We start from the raw sequence: 26948 nt of genomic DNA, 5'->3' as shown, positions 1-26948 counted from the left end.
TTTGTTTACGTCTCACGAATCTCCCCATTGGCATTCACACCAAATGGTATGCTCCATGTCGTACCCGGAAGAAGATGGATAACTTCTCAAAAGCGCGGACCTTTTGATTCAGCCGATTTACGGTAAATAACGTGGTTAAATACTTTTGTCATTGTGTTATTTTGAGGTAAATCGGACTTAAGTGTGTGACTGTTCTGTATTATTTCCACCTGAGGGTCGTTATTAATAAAGAAAGACAACATTATGTTTCATTTCTTGCTAGTAGCTGGCTAACTAGCTGCACGCGCATTAGCACTTTGCCGGCTGACGTTTGTTGTATTGACAGCATGGCTTCTTAATCGTTATATTGATAACGGTATTAATATTAACGTAGCTCTCGGAGTGACTTACTGATACCGGTACGTTATTATGGACCGCAGTGATTCTACTGAGATCACCGCACCTGATGTCCATTTCAGAGACGAGCAGTTAATAGTCTCCCTTACCCGTACATACAGATATTTATACCATGAAGTGATTCAGTTTACAAATCAATGTGATCCATTCGGAGCGTATGTCTTTTTAAAAAGGAACCTCACTTATGTAATGCGGGTATACATGACAGCATCCCTCTAGACAAGAGTTGGATAATGTTAGATCTGTTTTTTTGTAATGTGTGTATTGGTAAAACATGATTTGTGTATGATTTAAATATGTCTGTTTACAGATAAGGAATGATAACCTTTGGTCTGACATTACCTCTATTCGTGCCGTATACTCACATATCAGTCACAATTTACAATGCAATTTTATATTCTTATTTTGTAGGAACGTCTTATCATGTATAAATCAGAATCTGAGGAAACAAACACCTGTACACAAATTTCCACAACTTTCATCTTTATGTATAGAATTACACATTTTGATAGTGACTTTAATAGCTCTGGCTTCTATTTTGACATTGTGTTGTGGTAACTGTCCCTCCAGCAGCCGCTCTCTCTCTGATGCAGGTTAGTGCTCTGATCTGACACCCACCTGAACACGCAGCATGCAGGAGGACTGTGTTCGCACTCGCAGCGCGAGCTACACCGTGGCGTGTGAGGACTATGTTCACGTGGTGGAGTTCAGTCCCTTCAGCTCTGGCACCTCCGCCTCTCTCCTGGCCTATGGCGGGAACCAGTACGTGGTGGTTGGCACCTGCCTCTTCCAGGTCAGAGCTGCAGCTTCACACACTCCAGTCTGCCTTTTTAAACTTGTTTTGAGTTTGTGCTACTTGTGAACAAAGAAACATGTGAGGGTACCTGCCTGTTCTGAGAAGAGTCTTGTTCCCACAGGAGGAGGATGTGGAGGTGGAGGGGGTAGAATTCAACGTTCTTCGGGCGTTCCATCATGAGTTGCGTGTTGACGCTCTGGCCTGGAGCCCTGAGTCCAGGCTGGACAGAATCCCCACCATCAGGTACCGTGTCTTTGTTTAAGCCTGCACCATTTCGCTGCATGTCACCATTTTTGTGGATGTCCCGATGTTCAACTATTTCAGTGAAATTGGATTTTACATCCGAGTCTGGATGAACATTTCCATACAAACCTGCCTCTATGATTTAGTCCTTTAATGCAGAATGCACCACATTTCTTTCCTTCCTCTTTGTGGTTTTTGTTTGGGTTTGAGCCCCTGTTGTTGTGGTTGTAATGGCTGACCATCAGCCAGCCAAAATGCCTGTTACGCAAGACATCCTCAGGCATAATTCACTCCCACGTTGGTAAGATTACGTGTCTGTCTTCAAACACAACAGGATCATTTGTCAGCAATGCAGCAGCCAGGATGTGTGAGACTCATCACACGGCCTGTCAGTGTCGCGCTGCAGCTGCCAGGACATTAGCCGAGTTGTTTCAGGTGGCCTTGGACTGGAGGGAAGTCGCCCAACTGCAGATTGTTAGAAAGCAAGACTCTCATCCTAATTGGAGCGCAGGATGGGAAGGTCGGCGGGCCCTCCGGAGGTGTTTATGCTTGCTGTAATTGAAAAGGAAAGGCAGCGATAATTCCTGGGCTGCTGCGGTTTACTCCACAGTCCCCTCGAGGCGGCCGCGTGACGTACGCAGTGTTATTGCACTGATGACTGCCCACTCGGGTTCCATCCCTCCCATTGCTCTGTATGCAGCCGTGTCTTCCAGGAAAAGTGCAGCTTTCTCACGGGTTTGCCCGGGACGAGAGAGAGCGAAAAAGAGGGAGAGAGGCACGGGGGCGGGCAGAGGGGGCTCGGAGCTTGGACGCTGCCACCCTTCACCACGCCAGCCCTGTCAGCAGCTGCTCCAACAGGCCACTGGCTCACGTCGGCTCAGAGACGTTACTGAGCAGTTTGTCATTTAAAGAGAGAGTCGTCAATTTAGTCCAAAAGATCCTATTCTGATCACATTTTGAACCTTGATTATTTTCCACTAGTTTGTTGGTGTGAAGGGGAAAAGGTTCTGTAGCAGCAAAGTAAAATGTAGAATATTTAGGTTGCCTGCAACATGGAGGCGGCTCACCGAGCTGCGCTGATCGCTCATCGAGCTCTTTATTAACCACTTTCAATGGATCCATGCTTAACAATGTGGCATATTTACGTAAAGTAAGTCAAGTAGTCACACTTGGTATCGGCATCCAGGGTTCAGCATCAATCACGGCGCCTCAGAATAACAAGGCTGAAGCTCACTCGTGTTCCCCTTTAACAGCAGGGTTTAGATTATTGGCGATCCATCAAGAAAATGGCTTTGACATTAGAGTTTTCACAAAAGGCAAACAGAGCCAAATGTGTTCCATGCTTTAGCCCAAAGTAGTAGGATGCTAATTTGTCGGGTTAGAAGGCCTCTGCTAATATAATCTAATCTCCTACAGCCGCAACACCCTGCAGCAGGTTAAGGGTGTTTGTAGTGACATCCTGCCAGATCCTGCGCCTGCGACTGAGCATGTGTGAGCCGCTGTCTGTTTTTCCTGCTGATGCGTGTGTGTTTTTCTTGTCATAAGTGACTTAGTGTAATTGTGTGAATAATTGCAGGCGCTGGTGTATATGCGGGCTGATTAGAGGGGAAAGTCGCAGGTCTCCAGCCGAGGCGTGCGTGAAGATGGCGTGAGGAGTCTTGTTTTCCTCCGTGTTTATCTTAGCTTGCAATTAGAATCTCTCTGGCAGCGCTTCTACTGAATGCTGTCCAAGCCTCTACCACACACGCTGACACACACTCGCACAGAGGTGTCAGCCCAGGCCTGTGTGTGTGTAGAAAGAGAGATGTCATCTGTCTTTGGGTCCATGCAGCCCGATTTTGTTTTGATGTTCTTTCTCTGTTTATTTTCATCTACTCTTCCTCTCTCTCTCTCTCCCTCCTCTCCAGATTTTGCACTGCTGCAGCCGACAGAAAACTGCGCCTGCTGACGTCCGATCTCCAGGACAGACATGAAGTCAAGGTAGTGCAACATCTGGACCACATTGGGCAGGATTGCTCTTGTCAGTTGGCATCAAACTCTTGACATTTGGTACTTAGCGATTCAGGAAATGGAGCCGCACTCAAGTGTGCAGTAAAGAAGCCTAACTAAATAATGTATTTATCACGTGTTTGCTGTCATTGTTTACACATTGTTTTTGCATGATGTTGCCTAGGTGATGGAGGGCCACACCAGCTACGTTAACCAGTTGGTGTTCGAGCCCACAGAAGGAAAACAAATTGCTTCCGTCAGCGATGACCACACTTGCAGGTCCAAACCATTTTTTCCCGTGTGTGTGTGTGTGTGTGTGTGTGTTCCCAGCTCCTGATTTTGAGTTCTGTTCTCTGTTAATGGTGCAGAAAGTCCTGACTGTGTTTCCATAGTGAAACATGATGCTAAGCACAACATGCTACGGTGTGACTGTGCGTAGGCACAGAGCTGCTTTGGAGCTTTTCTCGCTAATTGGTTAAATATGGAAATCCAATTAGCTGCAGAGAGATTTTCCTCTCTCGGGGGGACCATAACAAGGTCCCCAAACTTTCCCTTTCGCTTAATGGCAGAGGAGGGAAACAGTGTGTCAGTAGCCAGGGTCACCTCAGGGACACAAAGCTGCTTTTCTACTGTTTTTATCATGAATTTAGCATTTAATTCGACTGAGCTGATTTGTGGAGAAGCTACATGCAGCACCAGTGCATGTGTGGTGATCTTTCTCTAGTCTGTGTTTACCCCAAACCCTTCAACTGGGTTTACTTTTCAATTATTTTGCCAGTGTCCTCCGATTGGTTATAGTCCTGACCAGCTTAACCTCCCCAGGCAGAGAAATGAGGCTGCTTCACTCTGCATCCACTCTCACCGTGCCTCTGCCGAGCAGCCAGAGTAAACAGCAGTGCGCTCCATCTGCTGAAAGATTTAGATTCTGTCATGTTGAGAAAATATGGGATGCAGGAGGAAGACAGAGGCGGAACAGGGATAGATCAAGTTAACGGGAGAGGACCTTCCAATCAGCCCACACAAAGTGAGCCTAGGCGTGAGGGCAGCACAGCGAGTCTGTTGGCACTCTATGCATGGACGTGTAGGCTCATGACCTCTACATCGCTTTGTTCCATTTGGCAGACGAGCTTGTAATGTGCTGTAGCTCTTAGGTCAGCTCTGTCCCCCCAGCTGCAGGAGCCCAGCGATGTCTGACATGCATCTACCTGGAGGAGCAGACACCTCTCTCCTCTCTCCGTCCTCAGGGGAGTTCACGTTTGGCTCTTGTCATCCGATCAGTGCTGGCAGAGAGGAGGATACGTAGGGGCGTCTGTGGGGAAATGTGCCACCTAGAGGCTGCAGGGGTGAAGTGCAGGTCTCTGAGGGGATTTGGGGTTGACTGAGTTCACCAATGAACCCGGATCACACACACCTGCTGCTGCAGCATTATGCATCTCATCCTGTCCCTCTGATAATCTCCTAAAATTGCATGTCAATCTACTGTGTTTTTCGTGCTACTTAATATTGTGTAAAAGACGAGAACATACAGCGGCTGTGCATCTAACAGATCTGTGACGCAAACCAAGCATGGAACAAGACAAATGGATTCAGTCATTGTTTCAACATTTCTGTGTAGTTGATCTGTTATTTCAAATAAAGGCAACATTATTGCTTCAACAATCAAATCCGGAGCTGATCCTGTTCAGTTTAGATGTCGTGGTAATGGCGTCGTTGATGGGACGCTGTAATGGGATAATATTGTTTGACTCCTCCAGAGATGCACCTGGATTATTGACTCGACTCTGGATTATTTACTCTGCTCTGTGTGACGTTCCTGCGGCACTCAGCAACGTTCCCCATTGCCCTCACAGTCAGGGAACATAGACGCACCGCAATGCTCCGACCCCTGCTTGCTCACTGGGGCAATACGGTGCAGGGCTTCAGATGTCCTTTTCACCCCTGTTGTACATGGAAGCGGAGTATTATTGCTCGAAGTAGTGTTACGCAATTATATGGTGTTCTATCAGAGGCGGCCGCTGGTGTTTTCGTGTCTTTCACCTCATTCAGCAGAGGTTATGTTGTTTCAGGGAGACCGTGCTCTCCATATGAAGGGCAGAGCGGTTGACCACAGTTTGGCCGGCGGTGGTGTAGCGTGCAATCAAGATCTGCTTGGCTCATGGTCTGAAAGAAGAAGAAGGAGAAGAGGGTTCAGTCGCTGTTTTCCTGGTGTGGTCTGGGGTTTCTCCCCCCACCCCCCCTTCTCAGCCTCGCTCGTGCTCGGCCGGCCGAGGCTCTGCATCGACCTGCACACAGGAAGGGGGAAGAAGGCCACAGATTTGATGGGCCTCTGTCCTCCTGCAGGGAAGGCGAGGCAGGAAAAGTTGAGTGTGTAGCGAGGTCTTCATCTGAGACGGGGCATGTCCTCTTTTGCACCGCACCACTGAGGACATCAATCTCTCCAGCAACCCGCCTGATATTCAGCTTGTCTTTGGAGGCCCTCTTTTTGTGGGGCTTTATTAGATGATGTCTTCTGCATGACCTCATCAGTCAGCACCTTCCCATGCTTCACAAGCATTTGTTTAGTTTTCCCAGAAACACTTGCCGAGCCCGCCCAGCCCCATGCCCCCGGCCCTACCTTTTGCTGCTGGTTCAGGGATGGTTGGGATTGCTCAGATGTGGTTAACCACCGATCTGGATCCTGGGATCTGCAGCCCAAATGATTCATAATATCCGTACGTGTGCTTGCGTGGTGTTCCTTAGCTGCTTTTGGTTTCATAGGTTGCATTAAAATCATATTCCCTCAATTTCACAAAATTGCATCATTTTCAGATCATTTTTTTCCGCGCTGTACTCGGTTGCTGACATGTTGTTTTTGTACGTTGGAGCATTCTGGATATATTTGGCATTCGCTTAAGAGGTCTGAAGGCCTCTGAATAGCTTGATGGAGCACAACAAAGTCCACTTGGATGCAGAAAAGAGTTGAGTGTTGTGGCGAGTGTTGCGTCTTTGCACACAAAACAATGTTGTTGAATTACCTCAAAATTGTTAAATCTTGTAAATTTGCCTCAGTATTGATGTAAACTATAGATTAGGTGATTATTTTAACGGAGCTGTCTGGTACGTGGCGCTTGCTGTGATTACGGATTGTGTTCTCTGTCATGTTGTTTGCAAGACCCCCCATGTTTCATCTGCCACTCAGCAAGCGTATATTGTGCCGCCCGCTCTGCACTGTGCATCAAATGAATGGCAGCGGGCCGCCCAAAGCGAAACATTGGCTGTAATGCGAGTGGAGCGTAACGCCGACTCAGGCGGAGGGTGATGTTTCCCCTCTGCCCCTGCTATCATAGCTCAGTGTAATGCGAGTCTGGCCTTTTCCCTGTAATGAGTCCAGCATAAGTCTGTCTGTCCTCACGGCTCGGGGCCCAGATCCCAGGAACCCTTTTCCCTGGAAAAAACTTTTTGAGAGTTGGTACATCACTTGCACACAAGTCACAGAAACGAGATCGATTAGGAGCAAACATGCACTTGGAGGAGATGGCGACGTCCATCATTGCCTCAACTTGTGCCATAAACCCTGTTAGCAATGCGTCTTGTTTTCAGCCACAAATTCAGGGAAATTTGGACTGGAATTCTGAGAATGACGACGAATCGGAAACAACATGGAAGTGTATTTAAATTCATGTGTATTCGCATTCGTACTGCTCAGTGTTGCCCACGAGGTCTCAGCAGACCCGCACCAGGCCAAGGCTTTCTAGGAAGACGAGGAAAAACGCCCTTGAACGTCCAGGAGCCTTAGATCTGAAAGACGCATCTGCATCAAATGTCACGTATGTGCTGTTCAGTTAGACAGGACTCAAGCTTGGAGAGTTCGTATTGATCATTGTAGGGTATTGAAACGTATAGCTGATTAAACTCGGCATAGGAGTGGACATATGTAGCAAAACTGTGTGTGTGTGTACTCTAAAAGTAGATATTTGTTAGCATTATTCTCATCCTGTGTTGGTCTTTACTCAACCACGCAGGGTTTGGGACTTGGAGGGAAATGAAACCACAACTCTCAGGCTTCGCTCTCCTGGCATCAGTGTGTGCTGGCACCCAGAAGAAGTATTTAAGGTGAGAGCACCACTGAAACACACACACACACACACACACACACACACACACACACACACACACACACACACACACACACACACACACACACTCACACACTCACACACTCACACTCTCACACTCACACTCACACTCTCTCTCACACTCACTCTGACTCTGATGTCCAGACTCCACTATGGGCAGGATCAGTGTGTAGCCTTGACCCAACTAATTCTGAGGACCAACTTGTTCCCTGTCCAGTTAATGGTAGCAGAGAAGAGGGGGACGATCCGGTTCTATGACCTTGTTACCCAGCAAGCCATTCTGTCGCTGGACTGCGGTCAGTCACCGCTCATGACAGCGGACTGGTGCCTCAGCAACACCATCAAAGTGGGTGCTGTGGTAGGAAACGACTGGCTCATCTGGGACATAACTCGCTCCAGGTGACTCAATGCGCTCAACGTGATAATTTGAAACGTCAACTCGTATCTAAATGTGTTTTTGTACCTGCAGTTACCCACAAGAAAAACGCCCGGCGCACATCGACAAAGCACGATTATTCAAGTAAGAGAAGAGGCTTTCCTTACTGAGTGATATGCCACAATGTCAGTGACCTAGTTAGTGGGTTAGTCACAGCTGTTTCTCCCCTTAGGTGGTCTCGAGCCAATGAGAACCTCTTTGCCACAACTGGATGTCCAGGAAAGATAAGCAGTCAGCTGCTCATTCACCATCTGGGCCACCCACAGGTCAGTCAGCATCCTCATCAATCTCCTTATCGTTTCGTCATCAATGGTTCCCTACCTCACTGGGTTTCTTCCGTTTGTCCTTCAAGCCGGTGACGATCGGGTCGGCCACGGTCGGTTCGGGCCTCAGCTGGCACCGGACGCTGCCGCTCTGCGTGATCGGCGGCGACAGGAAGCTTTGTTTTTGGATGACTGAAATGTAGTCACCACAACACAGCAGGTCCTCCATTTCTACTCCAGCTCACATTTAATAAAGTATTTTTGTGAATATTTGCCGAGTTTGCATGGAATTTGATGGAAATTGATCGCAGGTATGAGCTTTGTTCTTTTTTATTTCTCTCTCCTTCAGGTAGGCATGTTAAGGCCGGTTGGTCTTATTTTTGTTGTGCAATGCCCATTTGTCAAGTTATTTCATTTGCCTGTTATGTCCTGCCAAGAGAGCTGTACTTCAAAGGTCTCAGGGCAGCAGAGCCAACACTCCACTTCTCCTGGCAACCTGAACATTGCACCTCAGGTATCTTCTTCTTTGCTTGTTTCTTATCTTCTCAGTATCCATGACGGACGGCGAGTTACATGAAGAATATATCTTTGTATGTTCTGTTCCACCTGTCGTGGTGCACAAGTAGCTGCTCAGTGAGGTCAGGATAAGAAAGACTAGGAGGTCTGGCCTTCGTCCAGCTATCGAATTAAGCTGGCAAGGGGGGGTTGTATAGAGTGTAATTATAGCAAAAGCTTTGGGAAATGTGGCCGTGCGGGAACATTTCAGGTCAGATCCAAGCTCATGGCGAGCAGACGAGCGTTCCAACAGACAGACAGAGTGAGGATGCGGCGAGAGGAGTTGAGAGAAGTGCTTTCCTTACCGGCTAGCTGAATCATTTGTCAGCCAGTTCCACAGACACAAACACGGCAGACGAGGAACAGTTGGGCCTAAACCTTTGGTGCCCCCCGCGCGCCCCCCTTGCTGTAAAACAAGGCCTCATTGTGCTGTCACTGGAATGCCACGTGTGAGAAAGCGCCATCTCCATTTCAAGTTACACTCATTTAATTAACTTGATCATGAATCATTCCAGCTGACAGCCGATCACCTGTTTCCACAGACGCGGCGCTGAACATATACGCATTCATACCTCGGACGCTAACAGACGCTTATTGTGCCTCCGTATTAATGCATACGTCTGATCAAACACTAGCTTGCATTGTACGCCGATGCCTTCTCACAGCAGAGCGGGGAGAGCAGAGACCGTGGAGACTCCCAGTCTTTCAAACCAGTTCTTCAACCTTGTATGTTTCTTGGACGCGACACGTTAACCACCATCCACAATCATAACATGCTACTGCTCTCCTGGTCCACGCTTGTGTTTGAACAAGTCTAATGTGGTCTCCCCACTCAACGTTTGCTGCTCTATAGGAACAAGTGGTACTGGAATGGTGGAACAGAGCGGCGAGGCCTCCTTTTCATCTGTCCACGCTCCTTCAAAGATTATGAAAAGCTCTTTTTTAGAGGGCAACACAACGGCTAACTGAGACAACACTTTCTCTGAAACGTGACTCATGAATCTCAGCGGCTCAGGAATCCCAGTGACTCGAGTGAGCCATCTGATGGTGGCTGAGGGGAACAGCAGCAGGGTTTCACCCCACGTTATCTGTGAGGATGTTGGCAGCATTGCCGCAACACATGATCCATCTTGAAGAGTTTCTGTTTTCAGACTCTTGTTTTTGCCTGTTCTCTTCCTGGAAGCTTGTCCTCAGATGTCGTGACCGTGGTGCCCTTCACTTTACCTTTGATGTAGCCTGAATGAAGCTATTGTGCCTCGCTTCGCAGTTTGATCTCTTGCGGTAATGTGCGCAGTAATAAACTGTGAAATGGATGAAAGAGAGATCAGACCGTCTTAGAGTCCTCACCGGTTTGCCCTAATCTCCCCCTCTGATGATCCTGCCGCAGCCTTCCAAACTTAAGCCAGGGCTCGGCAAATAAGAATAACAAGGAGCATGATATGAGGGGAAACAAAGGGAGAGATTAAAGCGCTTTGAGGCTGGGTTTTGATTTAATCACACGGCTGGCTTGTGGTGCTGCGCCTTCCCAGAATGAAGTGATTATGTCGATGCAGATGAGCAGAAATTCGGTCAGAAAGTGGTCTTAATTTATCAGTTGCATAGTTGGTGTGTACGTCACACTCCTCGCAGCAGCTGTATGTTGAATTACTCGAGCCATGATGAGCATGGTTGACATTTGGGTTTCTGTTGAACCCTGTGACCTTGGCCTCCAGCTGGAAGGAGATCTCCAAACCAAGGTCAGGATGTCCTTGACATCAGTGAGGGAAGCGCTTATGGTTGGATCGAGCACATTTGGGATTTGCGGCGAGCGCACAAGGCAAAAGAATCTTGCTGGATTCTCAGCCAGTCATCTTGTTGCCGGGGCAACCTGCTTTTGTTTAGGGCTCAACAGATTTGGATCCTGGCAGAGGTTTTGTGGGGATTTGTGGATTTCAGAGAACTGGACGTAGAATCAGATAGAGAAATTATTAAGTGTTTGACTTCTTGTTGGATAGTGTGTGTGTGTGTGTGTGCTCTAGTTTAGCAGTAGATCACCCCCACCCCCAGCCCTCTGGCTTTACCCTTCCACCATCCACCTTCATTTCTCTCTTTACACAGTTTTTTGCAGTCTGCAAACACAGAGGATTGGATTTCCCTGGGAGGCCCGAGCAGGCTTGATTTGCTGTAGAATGGAATTATGGGAAGGGGAAGCTTCCCACACGAGGTGGCCGACGGGTGCCAGCCATCGTGTCGATCGTGATGCCTTATGATTCCTGCAGATGGAGGCGATTTGTCTTTTGGAGGGAGAGCTTTGGCGCACAGCTCTGACATGCATTGTCGCCTGTGTGGAGATCAAGTGTTGGACGTCTCTCAAATACACGAAAGCCAAAATCTGGAGTCGCACAGACGAAGAGAAACAAAGGGAGAAGAGCGTCTGTCAGCAGCGCGGCCCTACGGACCGTGCTGTGGTCTGCTGTGAGGTCTCGGTGACCTGGCTGCACTGATTCCTGGGCCTCTCTGCTGGCTCTGGCCTTGACCAGCGGAGGGAATATGATACTTAAATCATTTATAATTAGCTCCTTCCCTTTGCTTAATAACACATGAAGATAAATGGGTTCCAAGAATTTTCCAAATGGAAATAGTCGGTTTGGAATTAAAAAGCAAGGAAATGGCCTGTAAGCCCTGTATTGTAGTGGTCCACAGTCTGTCTCCCTCTGAAGCCTCCTGGTGGCAAACACGCCAGAACACGTCATGAAAATAAACCTTTATTTCTCTTTACGTCATCTTCTCATTATACATTATACACAAAATGTTCTTGTGGTCCTTGAACTTGAATCTACGGTGTACATTTCTGTTTTTCATCACAGTGTCTCATATTTACGGTGTTTACACAGTCCAGATCTCCAAATGCCTCCCTGACGTCTATGATCTCAGTAGAGCGTCTGTTCAGCCCAGCTTCTCCAAGGCGCTCTGGAGGGTCTTCAGGTCATCTCTCATTTTTCCTAGAGCATTATGGATCTTGTCGTGCTCATCCAGAACCTCCACACTGCAGGTAAAGGGATCATAGTGCACTGCAAAGGGACGCTTGATGGTTGCAGAGTACTTCCTGTAAAGGTGAATGAATGCATATTACTTGGATTCAGCCTCATAAACATACACATTACACACATGTGGCAGGTGATGCTGTGCGTTTTGTGTTTCCTGTACCTCAGCTTAATCTTGGCGTCCTCAAAGCTATCTGACACAAAGTAAACGGGCTGGTAGGTTTGGTCCTGGTAAGGCTGGATGGCCGTCTCCTCCGGGTTAAACGGCTTGTACTCTGGCTCGTTGGACAGGGCGTACTAGAGGGATGAGTCAGATTCTTCAATACGGCGCCCAAATGTGTATGAAAGATACAACAGTGGTGCAAAGAAGGAGCACTTACAACCAGCTCGCCATAGGATGACAGCAGACCAGCTCCATAAGCTTTCACTGCTCCGTTCTGCTTGCAGAGGCCAAACTCCACAGTAAACCAGTATAACTACAAGAGAGATACAAACACATGATTAGGGCCCTTAACACATTATCTTCCAACTGGAGGTGAATTTGTATTGAAGGTAAAAAAAAATCTTCAGTCTAAATGTGAACAAATGCAGGATGGTTGCTACTATGTTTGATGATCAGTCTTGTAAATTTTGCGATGGTGTTTTACACAAGAAGCCATTTTAACTAAATTCACACATATACAAGTTGTCTTAATGAAATCTACATTTCAACCACCAGGGAACACAAATCCAACAAGACACACACATAAGAAAGAGAACATCGTTTCACATTATGCGCCATTTTTTGTTTTCACCACTAGGTGGCAGTGAAAGTCCATTAAATGCACGAATTGGTGCAGAACGTTTGTATCTCGGGATTTGAGGTGAAAATAACAAGTTTTCTCTTCTTTTTGATGATATAACATTTAAGGCTATGACAAAAATGTATTTGTACTTAAGGTAACTGAATGTTGACTGAGTACATCTCATTTAAAAGTACAAGTAAAACCTACCGTTGACAATTTCTCAATGTCTTCATCTGAAGCTCCAAGCGAGGCGAGTCCGATCTCCTACAAGAATTCAGAGTAGTCATTGTTAAAGTCAACAAAACTATGATGCACTCAAATCAAAGCACAAAGGTCTAGTGCAGCATAATCACCTGGGAAAACTGAGCAAATTCCTTATTTGCCAGCATAGGAATATGGCCAAGGAGTTCATGGCAACAGTCTCTGTCAGAGCAGATTAAGCAGAATGTGATTAAACGGTAAACAGGTAAACAGAGATAGAGCTGTAATGCTAAAGTGACTCACGGCTCGGGGGAGTGCATGGGCGCAGAGGCATGGCGGATGTACTGCGTGCACTGAAACACCCTGTAGGCCAGACTGGCCAGGAAGTCTCTGGCTGACAGCAGGCCTGCGGCCGGACGCAGCTGGAAGCCCGTTTTTTCTGAAAGATCCATAGGATGTGATCAAACGTGCTGCGATTATAATTACAATCCGATTCTGCTGCAGCCTTTCCGTCTCTCACCTTTTAGGAAATCTGAGACGTCTCTGAGCTGAGGAATCCTGTCCTCCCCGTAGCCGCACTCTTTCTCCAGCTGCTGCAGGCCATCCAGGAACTGTCGGCAGGCCAGGCTGGGGTAGATGCTCCTCAGCGTCAGGTAAACCTCCCTCCTGTTTCAATGCAAACACAGTCAGCGGTGATGCTTTGTGTCAGTCTCATAGCTGTGTGTGTTTGTGTGCTTGCAATTTGCTCTCACCATGTGGACACTTCCTCTGCTGTGTACTCCACTCTGGGTAATGGGTCTCCCCTGTGACACAACGCAATACATTCAGGTGATACTCCACAAACTGGGGCACATATGGAAACATACAGTAGCACCTAAAAGAAATACAAAATGGCATCATGGATCCATAAGGGTCCATTCAAAGGCCTTCAGACCTGGTAAGTGAATGCTAAATATCTATCAGTGACCTCATTCAGATATAATTACATTTCGAACAATCGCTGCACTTCTGAAAGAGTGTGTGACTGCTTCTCTGTTTGCTTTGACTCACTGTTTGTATGTGAAGGCCAGCTCAGAAATGAAAGCTCGTCTCTTTCTGTAATCTGGATCGCTGAATCCCTGCAAAAGAATGAATGTTAATAATAGAATAGAATAAAATTTGGTAAACCTGTGGGTGTGTAGACGTAGAGACGCAGGCTCTCACCGGATGGTCCTGGTCCATGTCCGGTTCAAATTTGGTTATTAACAGATTGCATCTGTCCAGGTCTTTTATCTGTCTGGGGAACCACGGAACTGTGATGTTTGGCAGGAAGAAAACATAATTAGCGGCTTTGTAATTGGCCCGGTTGCATATCATTACCATATTGTGACGCTGCCCAAAAAAAAACACCGAATGAATGAGTGAATCAGGTGTGATGATGTCACTGCTGATGGACTAAAAGGTGTTAGAGTAAAACAATCTAAGTGCCTTTTTCGTCTGGGACAGAGCGAACGTCGTCTGCCACTCGTTTCATCGAGTTGATGAAGACATCCAGGTCAGAGCTGTGGACTTCACACTTCATGAAGAACTCCAGGTCGGTTGTGCTGTTCTTTGACTTCTTCCCCGGCCGGCTCTCAATGTGGATGAGTTTGGCCTCAAACGTCTGACAGGACAAGAGGAGACAAACAAAAAAAATGTTCAACCCGATGAAAATAAATGTGACCTAATACACTACCTGCATCATCTGACCTCATAACAATTAGTAAGTAAGTTAGTTAGTTGTTAGTTATTGTAAAGCCCCTTAAATCACTATGTGCACCCCTGCCAATAAGGTGGCACTGCACTCAAGCCTCTGTTTGTCATTTTTGTCAACACAAGTCAATAGAAATCATCATCAAAAATCAATTTGCCGTTAATCTGGCAAATGTCACACTCACACAGGAGCAACATCCTCTGTGTGTGTGTCTAATAATGTCATATTAATCAGATATATTAAATTCAACTGATGGTTGCATAAGCAGATAAGATCGTGTGTTAAAGTGAGATGAGGCGCAACATGAGGTTTGATGATCCACAGCCTGGTTTTGTCATTTTACAATTAGACAATTTTATCAATAGAACAGATCAGATAGAATGACTCATGATCGGTCTCACAATATCATCTACTTGCGTCAAATAATTAACAACATATTGATTTAAACGAAGCAGATTGCAACGTTTCGGTACTATTTGATGCGTAAAAGTGACCAACTTGGCAACCAAAGAGGTAAATCCGCCCCATTTCCATAAAGAAAATTCATCGGCTTCAAATCATAGAAATAACCAGAGATTCATTGGGTACTGGTTTCCAATTATCGTCTAAAAATCATGTTGATCAACTGTATTAATAAAGGAGTCCGTGCGTAATGGTGACCACCTTTGCGCGTCTATATTCCTTTCCCTCTCGGTTTACCTCAAATATCTTCCCGGTCTTGAAGAACCCCTCGGTCTTCTCGTTGCTGAGGGCGAACAGCAGGTTCAGCGTGACTCTGCCGTCCTTCTCCTCGAACACGAAGCCGTCTCCGTACCGGGAGGGCCCCGGGGAGCTCGGCGAGCCGCTGCTGATGCGCTCCCGTCGCGCATCCTCGATCAGACTCTGCTTCCTTCCGCCGAACGCAACATTTGCCACGACCGCCTCCGTCTTCATCAGTCCGGTTCTGTATATGGTTCTGGATCAGGTTGTGGATGAGTGTCAGAGAGGATCAGCACCTTATTGTGCCATATGTCCCGTCCGGACACCTTTAAATACCCGCTCATCCTGGCTCAAGCATGGACATGAGTTCCGCTTTTCATGGTTGTCCTGCGTCACGCTGTTACATATTTATGGGATAAAAATAGCGCCGTTTGCTTTGGAACAAATAACACTTAACATGGAGTTGCGTGGTCACTACAGAATGAATCAAAATGTTGTCGATCGATAGTGCAGTCGATCAAAAGAGGTCATTGATTGAGACACTTTGGAGTGTTTCAGTAATTATTGAACCATCACTGAAAGGTTTGAACGATGTAATAATAACAAATTTAACAAACGATATAACAGCATACGAATAAACAGATTTAATTTGTCTCATTAAAACGTCATGCATATAGAAAAACGTTTAATTTATCAAAGCAGCTTAGAAATAAAAGCAGGTGTGATTCCCTGAATGTAAGGGAAAAAAACAGATTAACCAATTTATTGTCTTTATTTTGGTAACTGTTCAATGTCATTAACCTCAGATTAAATTGAAGGGATGTTTGTTGCAAAATAGGCCGACTCTTATTTTGAAAGGAAAGAGAACGCTTGATAGTTTTGACAGAAAAAAGTAACATTTGAGCAAATACTGCTCATTGATGTGTAAAAGTGAAGCACCTAAAATAAAATATACAGTGAACTTTACCTACTAATCCGATAACAGCATCGTTACTCCACTCTTCTTCATTTTTTAATACAAAGGAAAAGCTAATTTATAAGCATGCACAATATAATTGCAGCGTCCCATTGAAACCAATGAGGGTTATATCAAAGTAATGAGAGATTCTGAGGAGCGTTGGTTTTCATCACTCCAGCTTCCTCAGGGCATCGCACAAAATCCCCATTTCACCTGCAACACAATCACAGCAAACACAAAAGCATCAAAAGAAATCATAATACAAACTATTTAAAATCAGGAGTGGCTAAACGTATAGGTCAGGTGATCACGTGACTCACTGTTGATGTTGTCAGCCAGGTTTCGGACCTGCTGGGTGGTATCCAGCACTTCGATGCTCTGGGTGTAGGCGTTGTAGCGCACAGTGAAAGGCCTCGGGATGGTGGCCGCAAACTTCCTGCAAGCAGACCAGACATACGTACGTACTCATTGTGTAAAACATTTTCTAATTGGCAGTACAACAAAGGAAAAGTACTTGTTCTACTTGTATGTAGAGTGTTAATGGATTACAATACTGAAAAAGTGTTTACTACCTCAGCTTTGTACTTGAATACATTGTACTTCCTTCCTTCCTAAAGCTGTATTTGTACCTGACTCTCTCTTTGGCATCCTCAAAGCTCTCAGCCACAAAGTAAATGGGCTGGAACTCTGTGATGGGGTATTTCTGCAGGCTGGTCTTGTCAGGGTCAAAGGGCAGGAGCTTGGGCTTGTCCGTCAGGGAGTACTGCAACATACACACACACACACACACACACACACACACACACACACACACACACTGTCTATAACCCTGCTCTTCCATCTTGCAGATTTCAGTTTGTCAATGACTTTCAATCCTGTGAACGGGAAGTGCGGCGCGGTTCCCGGCTCGCACCTGTCAGAGTGCACATCCTTTTCACGGCACTCTAGACATTTTCCCTCCCCCGACTAGACCACTTACCCAGCATCCTGCCGGGCCAGACTCGCCCAGTGACACATTAAACCCCAGCCTGAGTGGACCACTAACCCACTGCCTGCTCGGCTCTTGTTCCAGAAGGTTAATATGTCATAACATGAAGTGGGTGCTCAGTGGGCGGCGGGCCAGGTCAGCTGTTATGAGTCCACAACAAAACACCCATGATTCAGATTAATTGATGATTTGTGCGGCCGCAGTAAAGTTCTAAGTGAGACTTTTGGTCAGGGAAGCTCGATCTGGATGTTAAATATGGCGTCGAATAAAATGCTCGCCTTACCTGCAGCTCTCCAAACGACGAGAGCAAACCAGCACCGTAAGCTTTGATGTCCGAGCCCTGCTTACAGAGGCCAAACTCCACGGTGAACCAGTACACCTGGAAAAGAAGGGAACAGCAAACCAAATAAGTCCAAATCTAATTTGAACTACCAAAGCTAACGAGACAAATCTGCACATAAAATGTCATCAAATTCAAGATTTGACGAAGTTCACCACTCCTGTCCAGTTCATTTAGTGTGGCAGTACTCACCGTGGCTAGTTTCTCGATGTACTCATCCGGGGCGCCCAGGGATGCCAGCCCGATTTCCTGCAGAGAGTATAGAATCAAAACATTGCACCCAGGAACCACACGTTATGGTCCTGTCTGGATCAATCTATCGCCGTATTTTGGCCTTATAAAGACAAATTACCTGGGAGAACTTGGCGAAACTGGAGTCGGCAAACAGAGGGGCGTGTCCCAGCAGCTCGTGGCAGACGTCCCTGTGAAAGAAACACAACACACTCATCATACACATGCTCTTTAGGTATTGTTTCACCCCGTCTCGCCTTCTTCTTCTCCCATGTGGAACACTCACGGCTCGGGCGTGTACATGGGCCTGGAGCCGTGGCGGATGTACTGTGTGGAATGGAAGACACGGAAGGCGAGCCCGGCCAGGAAATCCCGGGACGAGAGGAGGCCGGCCACCGGACGCAGCCGGAAGCCTGTGCACGCTGCAGAGATAGTGGAGGACAGACACAGCAGGTGAGTAATGGGGTAATGGGGTCAAAAGGTAACATGGCAACCTTGGCTTTGCACACTTACACTGCAGGAAGCGGGAGATGTCATCCAGCTGAGGGATGTTGTCCTGCCTGTAGCCGCAGTACTTCTCCAGCAGGGGGAAGACGCGGTTGTGCTCGCGGCAGGCGTGTGTCGGGTACAACGTCTTCAGCTCATTGAACACAATGCCCCATGTGCCCTTCTCCTCCTCCGTGTACTCCACGCTTGGAATAGCTTGGCCACTGGAACAGAGACAGAGCAGCATTAGCTGTGTGCTTTTATTTTAACTTTCCCCATAGCAAAGGAGACATTTAGATGCTTATCTCACATATGGAGATGCATGGGAAGGACAGCAAAGAACGCCGGGGAACAGGACTGCAGACCCTCGGCATCGCTTTGTTATACGTGTGTATGGCAGCGTTATGCAGCTATGTAAATGTGTGTGACCTCGTTGGGCCTTTGACTGGGTTCCGCGCTCTGTGTCATGCCTGTGAATAATGCTTCTCCATTATCCTTTAAACCCAACGCTGTCATCTGCTGCTGTTTGGCAAGCATTGTTCTACGCAAACGGACGCAGCAGAAACCAGAAAACGAACAGAATCAACATTTGAAAGAGTCTTTACTGTCTGTAGTTGTAGGCGATGTCGGCAAACTCCTTCCTGCGTTTTCTGTAGACTGGATCTGTGAAGCCCTGGACACACACACACACGCACACACAAACACACACACAGACGCACACACAAATGAAAGGATGAATGTTAGATCTTCAGCTTGAACACTCGCATCTAAATCAAAGAGTGGAAATCCTCTGCTGGAGCTAACCCCCCCATGGCCTTTGACAGCATTATGCACTCCGTCTGTAATAAGAGCATGCAGATACATATTCAAATGAAGCCTTTGTAGAGTGTTTTTCAGCTTATCACGAATACATTTCGCTTTAATGGTGGAGGCAAAAGGGAGCAATTATCTATAATTATAGGGGCTCAATTAAAGCAATGACATCAATTTGTGTGTCTAGATAGTTTCCATTAGAATAGACGGCAGCGTGGGGGCCTGTCATCTCCTCGCCGCCCTCTTTCATAAAACACACACACACACACACACACACACACACACACACACACACATACACACATACGCAGGGACAGGATGTTACATGCACACAGTGACAGATGAGTCAGAGCGTACCGGGTGATCGGAGTCCAGCTCGGAGCCGTAACTCAGGATCTGGTTTGCAAATCGGTCCAGGTCCTGGATGTCGTTGGGAAACCAAGGGACTGAAGAATGAAGACGAAACAGAGGGAGGGATTCGAGAACAAAGTCTTATGAATAAACAAATACAAAGTGTTAGGACAGATGCTAGCAAAATCATTTCTGTGTGGCCCTTTATCCCATTTATGTACTTAAATTTGAAGTACTAGTACTCTATTCATGCTGGTACTTTTATTATTAATCTGTTTCTACCTTTCACCACAGGGCTACGTCTTCATTGTACTGAAGTATTGGAGTCCTTCTCTCTCTGGTGCTACTGTATGCTGGACTGATGTAAATGACACAAATTGATACCGATGAGGACGATGGTGGTGATGAAGCGTCGCTGGTTGGATTCTTTGGAGTTTGACACTCAGCAGAGCAGCGAGCGAGGGTCAGCCAGTTGTTCATGTGGATTTATGACGGTCAAAAACAGTGGGGCCCAATCATTAATCTACATTTGTGCAGTGTGGTCCAGCCCCGGGGGCCTGGGCGGACAATGGATCCCCGCCAGGCTCCTCTGTAAACAGGCCGTCTGCAAAACAGGCCGCAAATATCCACTCCACTCCACCCACCATTTGACCCTGACCACCAGGCTACAGCGATAACGCTGGGGTCAAAGACGATCCATGGTGGGCCTGTCTGTCTATGTTGCTGTGACCATGGCCTGGTCCCCAGGCCTGTGTTAGTCTGGAGCCAGGACACAGAGCTGCTCTGTTCACCCCCACACGCCTGTTGCTCCTCAGTAACTAAACTAATGTCATTCTGGAAACAACTAATAAAGGCTCTGGACGAGGCCAAGGGGCCATCAGTCTCCTGGGCCACACTAATTATCCATTACTGAGTCTGACGAGGTCATTCATAACGTGCCACCCAGCACCCAACGCTGCTAAATTCGGAATTTTACATTTATTGGTCTGCATTTTTTTATGCTATTTTATGTTTTTTTATTATAAATCTAATGTTTCTTATGATTCTTATCTTTTCAGTCTGACGTCCTGTTATTATCCTCAAATTTCACACATAAACGCACAAACACACACACACACACACACACCAGTGTCCTTCAGTTTGTTGCGTGAGAGCTCATGTACGTGACCGCTGATCTCTGTCCGCAGGCCGTCGATGACCTCGTCCAGAGCCTTAGAGCAGGACGAGTCCACGCTGATGAAGAACTCGAACTCTTCCTTGTTGATCCGAGATGGACGGGACTCGATGTGCGTCAGGTTGATGCCTTTCTCCTGCAGGTCACAGGTCAAAACAAGAGGGAACAGAAAGGACCAAGAGGTGAGGCCTGAAGATTTCTGTAAATTTCTTGCACATTTTTCACTTTTTTAAGTATTCTTATTGAAAAGAGATATTGTATGACTGATAATGAGGATTTATTTAAACATAGATAAACAAAGAAAATAGTGTATTATATACTATATATATGTAGATATATAAGTAGTATATTACGACAATAATAATTATAATAAGATTTTTTTTTGTAGAAGAAATCAATGTTTATTGAGCTATTAAGTGCTCAGTTTATGAGGTTCACTCCTAAATGCCAAACATAAACAATTTCTTAGTTTTTAAAAACCTGCCACAGTACCATAATGATACCACTAGATGGCAGTGTATAGTAACGGAATTTATGGCTAATAGTTTAGTGCAAAATAGTCAGAGTAATCATTCTGGAGCATGAACACAAATCCACTGGGACACTTCCAGCTATTTTTTGGACGCGATTCAAGATTTTTCACATTCACGTATCTTTTTAAAGGGGTAATTACCATCAGAAATGTGTTTTTATTTATGCAGGTTTTGGGGAGGGAGAGGGAGTGATGGTGTTCTCTCTCTGCCATAGGCCAAGTGAGGAGGAGGGCGTGAGCTGCAGGGCCTCGCCTCCTCTGCCCCATCTGGATCATATTTTACCTATCAGCTCTGTGAGGGCCATGTGGACCAGGACCCCCTGAGCAAAGGAGCAAATGGCTTCAAAGGTGCGCCGATGTATGTTCACTGTCAGCACATTCTCTGTATGGGAGAATATTGCTGATATTTGCTATTTCAAAAACTCATCTACCACTGATGCTTTGTCCAAAACAGTATTTGTTTTGCATCTCTTCCTATAATTTGTGGCCATTTGGTCATGATTGTTTGCCAAAGTTGAGTGGGCCTGACTCATTCTACAAAAAGTACTGTATCCCTGAATGAACAACTGTAGCCGAACTTGGTAGACGTATGCACTCACTACTTATCCAAAACATCAAAACAGCCATCAACCTGATAGTGGCGCTGTAAAACACCAGTCCAGACCACGGTCTGGTCAAAAACCTGTTAAATCATGAGGGAGATGATGCCCTTTACTATTTGTTCATCACTGCAGAGAAGTTAGGAGAGAAGTTACATCAGTGGGCTAATCTTGGCCATCAGCTTCAGAGTCAAAGTTCATTGTGTCAGAGCACAAAGGTGAAATTCCTCTGCATGACTTATTGGCTAGGTCCAGCTTACCCTCACACACTCTTGACCTGACATAATTTTTGGCAGTTTTGCGTACCCCTCCGAGCCGTCCCTATGCTCTAAGATGCAGGAGTGGAGGCCAAGCAGCGACGGGCTCACACATGACGCCGGTGCTGCCACATCACATGTTCAGGATAGACACAGAGGCAGAGTCAGAGGGGGATTTGATAAAATCCAGATAAAATGTTAGCTGGTTAACATGCATTATCTCCTCAAAGAGGTGTTGGAGAGCTTTTGTCCTTTCTGTTTGTCATTATCTTGGAGGGGGTTGTTTTGATGGCTCATGCCTGTAAAGAGAAGAGGAGGAAGAGGAGGAGGAGGAGGAGGGAGGTGCAGGGGTGGAGCAGGGGGTGGATCAGCAAAGAGGAAGCTCATAGGTCCGGAGGAGATCCCAATGTTTTTGGCACATATACTACTTGGTATCAGTTTCGACCCACATCTCCACCCACACAGTCACGTGTTGCTTCTTTAATCGAGACATCTTAGCTCCCAGACTGTTGGGATGTTTTCAGGGCGCAAATCACCAAATGTTCTCACATAGACATTGTGGTAATTTAGTCAAATGATTTAGAGACCATAAATAGTAAAGGATCTTTGATCTTGTATGGTTATTTTTGTATTTTTTAAATGTATGTGTTATGGTCATTTATGCTGCATTCAAGGTCACTCCTGACAGGGTGGTGTGGATGATCCTCATTTATTTTTCAAAGTCACATTCTAATAATTAGTATAAGTTGAATTCTAAAACCTGAAAATGACACAAAAAACACATTTAATAAAAAAAACATTTATCAATAATCCTTTGACTTTAAAATGTAACCTTCCCTTCCTGTTGTGATTATACACATTTGTATTGATGCGTTAAAGTACAACTAAAAAAAACTTAAAACTTAAACAGGAAATTGTTTCCCTGTACTTAAGACCAGCATTTTAGTTAACATAGTGCAGCTTTCATCTTGTTAATCTGAAGGTTAACGTTAATCTTGTTCTGTTTTTTTTACACAACTTTGAACCTTCTTTCTGGCATGTTCAGGTGAATCGATGAAGGTGCTCTCTGGGCTTTGACCCTCATACGTGCGGACGTGACCAATACTGCACTTTTCTACCCGTAAAGTCCAGGTGAACAAGCGGATCAATAAGCCGCCAGAGCTTGTTTGCTCACGCAGGCATCCAAGATAAGTTTTGTTTTGATTCTCTCTGAGGCCATGGCCTCTGTGATGCAGTGTAATAATTGACACATTTGCTGGATTTGTTGTTGTTGTTAATATAACATATACCATTTAACTCCTAAAAGACCCCTCATGTCTTGTTATATCAAGATTTGATTTTATTATTATTATTATTATTTTATATCCCCACATTCATAGCTTGTTTAAGATGCTTTATTTCTGTTATACTTTATGTTTAATCAATGAAAGAGACGGACGGAGGAGGATGAAGACATTTCTGAGGCCTGAGTCATTTGGGGGGTATAAGTTTCATTTAGAACAATGTATATTCCTATAAGGTGTTTGGTGTAAATCCATTCTAAACAACATCAGTAAAGCTTAGAGGGAAGTCCCCTTGGGCCTTTTTAACTGCATGTGGTGAATGAGGGGCCAGAAAAGAAACGGCCCTACCACCCGATTAACATTCCTCCATCCGCTGCTCTATTTCCCTGCAACAAGGTTCAGCATGCACTAACTCCACCATACTTTACTTAACATTTCCCACCATTACATTACTTTGACTCACATAAAGGAGTATGTTATCGGTTCTCAAAATGTGGTACATGCACCTCCAGTGGTACCTGTTGAAGCCTGAAGTAGCTGGCTTACTCGTGGTACTTAGATGTATGGATTCACTCAGAGATGGTACCTAAGCTTTGGCATACTTTATCTTTGTACTTTTTCTGAGGGTGCATGTGTCTGTATTTGTTTTACCTCAAAGAGCCTGAGCGCTTTGGCTAGAGCTCCCACCTCCTCCTTCAAGGAGAAGAGGCAGGAGATCACCTCCGACTTGTTGCTGGTCTCCTCTTCCAGGTACATGGAGCCTCTCCTCCTCTGCAGCAAAAGTGAGAGAGCAATGAAACAATGACGTCATTTACTGATTAGCAGCCTGATGTGAACTTGAACATGTCATTTGATAATCTTTCACTAAATGATCTCTACTGCCTTATTTCAAAGTACTGAGAGAGAACTCTACCTGATTAGTTCCAGTTCACCGCTACATTTCAGATGGCTATGAGTACATTTGCTACCTTTACTTATTGTAGTTACAAGTTACAATCCAGAATAAGACTAATGGCTTTAAATTCAATGTGGTTTCAGGTAAAATCCTTACCTGACCTAATTTTACTCAAGTAGACGACTAGTTTTGAGATCCAACCAATATAAGCAGAAAATGAGATATAGAGCACAAAAGAGTCACATTATTTCATTCAACAAATGTGATTTTCAGTATTGATGCTTTATAATGTCCCAGTTAAACAAGCATGTTTGCTTTGGACACTTTTTGCTTTTCATATATTTAGTCAAACAGAATTTGTAAGCAGGTAAACTCTTGGTTTTCCAGCTGTCCTCAGACTTTACATCACATATTACGACATTCTGGATCTGGTTTGACTTTGGTTCTTTGCATAAGCTTGAAATGCGTGAAATGGAGCTTCCAGCCTTGACATGGTGCACTGTGTTTGCTTTGATACCTGTGACACCTTCAACCTTTCCGCTCTAATGTTTCCCGTGTGTTCTAACACAGGCGTCTGACTCTAGACCAGTTTAACAAATTAGCATAACTGGAAGAAGACAACACATCAAGTGTCGTTTTCGCATCAAATCGATTTTGACATAACTGCAGGAGAAGACAAACATCAATCTAAATTTGTCACTTCAGCATTTTCTATCAATTTAAAACAACATTTCTAGATTATTTACAGGATTTGACCCATATTTCCCAGTTGCGGTCCACATTGTCCACCCTTGAATAAAATCAGCTGCAGTTGCAGATCTTTACAATCCTCTGCTTTGTCCTCTGCTGTGAGGGGAATATTCCAGCTTTGACAGTAAACACACTAAGCACAGATGTGGCACAAAAAGCAGATTGCTCACTTATTTAGTATTATCATGACAACAAAGCACATAGATGCATTCACTCCTGGAAATAAGTGATTGATAACACAGATCATGCAGAGCTGAGGTGTGTGTGTGTTACCCTGGTGCCAGTCTCTTCTGTGCTTGAGTCTGGACCGTGGTCTCCATTCACCCGCTTGTATGCTGCGTCCATCCTGGGCTCTTCAGGTGCTTCTGTGTCTCCTGACGCTCACTTTGTCTGAGCTTTTATTCCAAACAAACTCCTGATCCCTAAAGCTCCCTCACTTCAGGTCACGTGACCCCCCACCCACCCCGCCCCCCCACCCTGCATGGATATATCACGGGACGCTTATTGTGAAACAGGACTGTGATGGCACATCTGGTTCCATTTGGTCCACAGCTGGGCTGAAGTTTGCTGCTGATTTTGCAGATTTTTACCTTGAACCTTATTTGTGTTTTATTTACTGTTCTCACCTCCTCTTCCTCCTCTTTCTCCTTCTCCTCCTGGCTCACAGCTCCGACATCATGCAGACATAACAATAATTAATTCAATATATTATTCTAAACACTTACTATCATTATGATTTCCTTATATTATACATTTTAACATTATTTGTTGTGATTGTTGTTTTATATTTGCATGGATCAAGCAAATAAATCTAAGCAAAGTTTAGACAAATTAAGGAAGTTTATTATCAATGACACGCCCATCATGTCCCTGTACATGCTCACAGTGTGTTTATTGTTATGGAGAAAGCTTCCACTATTACATGATGTCATACTGTATTAGTACTATATAAGTGTACAGTGTGTGAGGATGGCACAACCATTCTGGATTTGCAGGCTGATAACACATAAGCATTCAGCAGTTACTTCACTGTTACATTGTAAAACAACTCCATCAGTTTTGCCTGTTATGTACATTTTTCATCATTTAGCTCAAGAGAAACCATTTTATTTTATGGTTGTTTCTATTTTATGATCTGGTCTGTTCTGTGCTGGTTGTGGATTTGGTTGTGCTGTGAGCGTCAGGGGTTGTGTGAGGACGTGCTGTCGGCCTGGATTGGTTACCATGGGTTTGGCTTGAGTTCAGCTCACAGATCAATCAGTCATAATGCGGCTTCACGGAGATACAATTTGAATGGATGAAGTTGTCTATGAAACAACACAATGTGGAATGATGCGATGCTAGAGACAGTTTTAAAACACAAAGTCAAACATTTAGGTTCATCAAAGCTCATTAAACTTTTTGAAGCTCACACTAAATTAATTGTAGAGCAGTTGTTGCATCAATCCCACTTGTCTCACCTGGTAGATGCGTGCAGTCGCCACTTGAGGGCAGTGTAGGTTTAGGGTTGTGGGGGTTTCTATAGAAACGCCCCCCGCATCCATTTACCTTGAGTTAAATATATCATTTAAAGCAGCGCAATAATTAACTGCACGTTCAAACCAACACGTATGTATTTGTGTAAGTGGGAGCTCCAAACCCAAAGTTCAACTGATCTTCATCATCAATATCCACATTGATCTACTGAACACAATATGATTATTAGTTTTCGCTTTGTGTATGTGTATGATTTGACAGTAGTAGAAGTAGTGAATTTTCCCTATTTTAGCAATTTTACACCCAATGTGATCGCTATGGAAATACCCTCGAAGGCTGGATTGATAAATTCTGAGCCTAACATGCTAGAAGATTTATTGCCTCAGTTGTCACAGCGCCACCGTGGGGCCAACAGATGCAAAAATGAATGTGTTCTTGCATGGATTGTATCCAACTTGCCCACCAGGTTCATAAGAATCCGCGTCACATCTTGAGTAAACCTGCTGCTAAATATTACACCCTATGTGCCAGGCTCAGAACTTATCAATCGATCCATGTAGACATACAGGATAAGAGCACCTT

General features: G+C 45.3%; 3 protein-coding genes across 6 annotated transcripts; 1 reads left to right on the top strand and 2 right to left on the bottom strand.

Moving 5' to 3' along the window:
• Nucleotides 1-51: 51 nt before the first annotated feature.
• Nucleotides 52-8508, top strand: nup37 (nucleoporin 37). 3 transcript variants are annotated; one of them, XM_076159687.1, is made up of 10 exons: nucleotides 52-122; nucleotides 967-1189; nucleotides 1314-1435; nucleotides 3343-3415; nucleotides 3609-3703; nucleotides 7426-7516; nucleotides 7757-7938; nucleotides 8009-8059; nucleotides 8148-8241; nucleotides 8328-8508. In XM_076159687.1, exons 2-10 carry the CDS (start codon nucleotides 1028-1030, stop codon nucleotides 8439-8441), a joined length of 984 nt encoding a protein of 327 aa, XP_076015802.1. In that variant the 5' UTR covers nucleotides 52-122; nucleotides 967-1027; the 3' UTR covers nucleotides 8442-8508. The 3 variants fall into 3 exon arrangements, with proteins under 3 accessions (XP_076015802.1, XP_076015803.1, XP_076015804.1); XM_076159688.1 differs by having other exon boundaries at nucleotides 60-122; nucleotides 970-1189; XM_076159689.1 differs by having other exon boundaries at nucleotides 62-122; nucleotides 990-1189.
• A 2862-nt stretch (nucleotides 8509-11370) lies between these two features.
• On the bottom strand, nucleotides 11371-15802 carry th2 (tyrosine hydroxylase 2). Its single transcript, XM_076159727.1, has 12 exons — nucleotides 15234-15802; nucleotides 14270-14444; nucleotides 14006-14094; nucleotides 13853-13920; nucleotides 13555-13605; nucleotides 13323-13468; nucleotides 13106-13241; nucleotides 12955-13024; nucleotides 12809-12865; nucleotides 12197-12292; nucleotides 11980-12113; nucleotides 11371-11878 (listed from the first exon to the last, which is right to left on the bottom strand). Exons 1-12 carry the CDS (start codon nucleotides 15465-15467, stop codon nucleotides 11719-11721), a joined length of 1416 nt encoding a protein of 471 aa, XP_076015842.1. The 5' UTR covers nucleotides 15468-15802; the 3' UTR covers nucleotides 11371-11718.
• Nucleotides 15803-15958: 156 nt separating this feature from the next.
• pah (phenylalanine hydroxylase) lies at nucleotides 15959-25294 on the bottom strand. Of its 2 annotated transcripts, none has more exons than XM_076159724.1 (13): nucleotides 25164-25294; nucleotides 23897-24016; nucleotides 20527-20710; nucleotides 19407-19495; nucleotides 18842-18909; nucleotides 18264-18460; nucleotides 18037-18172; nucleotides 17872-17941; nucleotides 17712-17768; nucleotides 17463-17558; nucleotides 16821-16954; nucleotides 16512-16627; nucleotides 15959-16407 (listed from the first exon to the last, which is right to left on the bottom strand). In XM_076159724.1, exons 1-13 carry the CDS (start codon nucleotides 25233-25235, stop codon nucleotides 16361-16363), a joined length of 1386 nt encoding a protein of 461 aa, XP_076015839.1. In that variant the 5' UTR covers nucleotides 25236-25294; the 3' UTR covers nucleotides 15959-16360. The 2 variants fall into 2 exon arrangements, with proteins under 2 accessions (XP_076015839.1, XP_076015840.1); XM_076159725.1 differs by having other exon boundaries at nucleotides 15959-16404.
• Between the last annotated feature and the right edge of the window lie 1654 nt (nucleotides 25295-26948).

The sequence above is a fragment of the Genypterus blacodes genome, unplaced genomic scaffold, assembly GCF_046128005.1.
Source record: "Genypterus blacodes isolate CSIRO-AG114 ecotype Tasmania unplaced genomic scaffold, CSIRO-AGI_Gbla_v1 ptg000099l_1, whole genome shotgun sequence".
Lineage (NCBI taxonomy): Eukaryota > Metazoa > Chordata > Actinopteri > Ophidiiformes > Ophidiidae > Genypterus > Genypterus blacodes.
Note: the sequence above shows the minus strand (reverse complement) of the source record. Positions and strands in the feature narration are given on the sequence as shown.

Bases quoted from the DNA above. Each gene is read 5' to 3' on its own strand.
- nup37 (XM_076159687.1), top strand. From the start codon at position 1,028: ATGCAGGAGGACTGTGTTCGCACTCGCAGCGCGAGCTACACCGTGGCG. The intron at 3,704-7,425 runs GTCCAAACCATT...TCAACCACGCAG, and splicing joins AGCGATGACCACACTTGCAG to GGTTTGGGACTTGGAGGGAA. The intron at 8,060-8,147 runs GTAAGAGAAGAG...TTCTCCCCTTAG, and splicing joins GACAAAGCACGATTATTCAA to GTGGTCTCGAGCCAATGAGA.
- th2 (XM_076159727.1), bottom strand. From the start codon at position 15,467: ATGAAGACGGAGGCGGTCGTGGCAAATGTTGCGTTCGGCGGAAGGAAG. The intron at 13,606-13,852 runs GTGAGTCAAAGC...GTTGTGTCACAG, and splicing joins CTGGCCTTCACATACAAACA to GGGAGACCCATTACCCAGAG. The intron at 13,025-13,105 runs GTGAGTCACTTT...CTGCTCTGACAG, and splicing joins CCCATGCACTCCCCCGAGCC to AGACTGTTGCCATGAACTCC.
- pah (XM_076159724.1), bottom strand. From the start codon at position 25,235: ATGGACGCAGCATACAAGCGGGTGAATGGAGACCACGGTCCAGACTCA. The intron at 17,942-18,036 runs GTGAGTGTTCCA...TTTCTTTCACAG, and splicing joins CCCATGTACACGCCCGAGCC to GGACGTCTGCCACGAGCTGC. The intron at 17,769-17,871 runs GTAATTTGTCTT...TACTCTCTGCAG, and splicing joins GTTTCGCCAAGTTCTCCCAG to GAAATCGGGCTGGCATCCCT.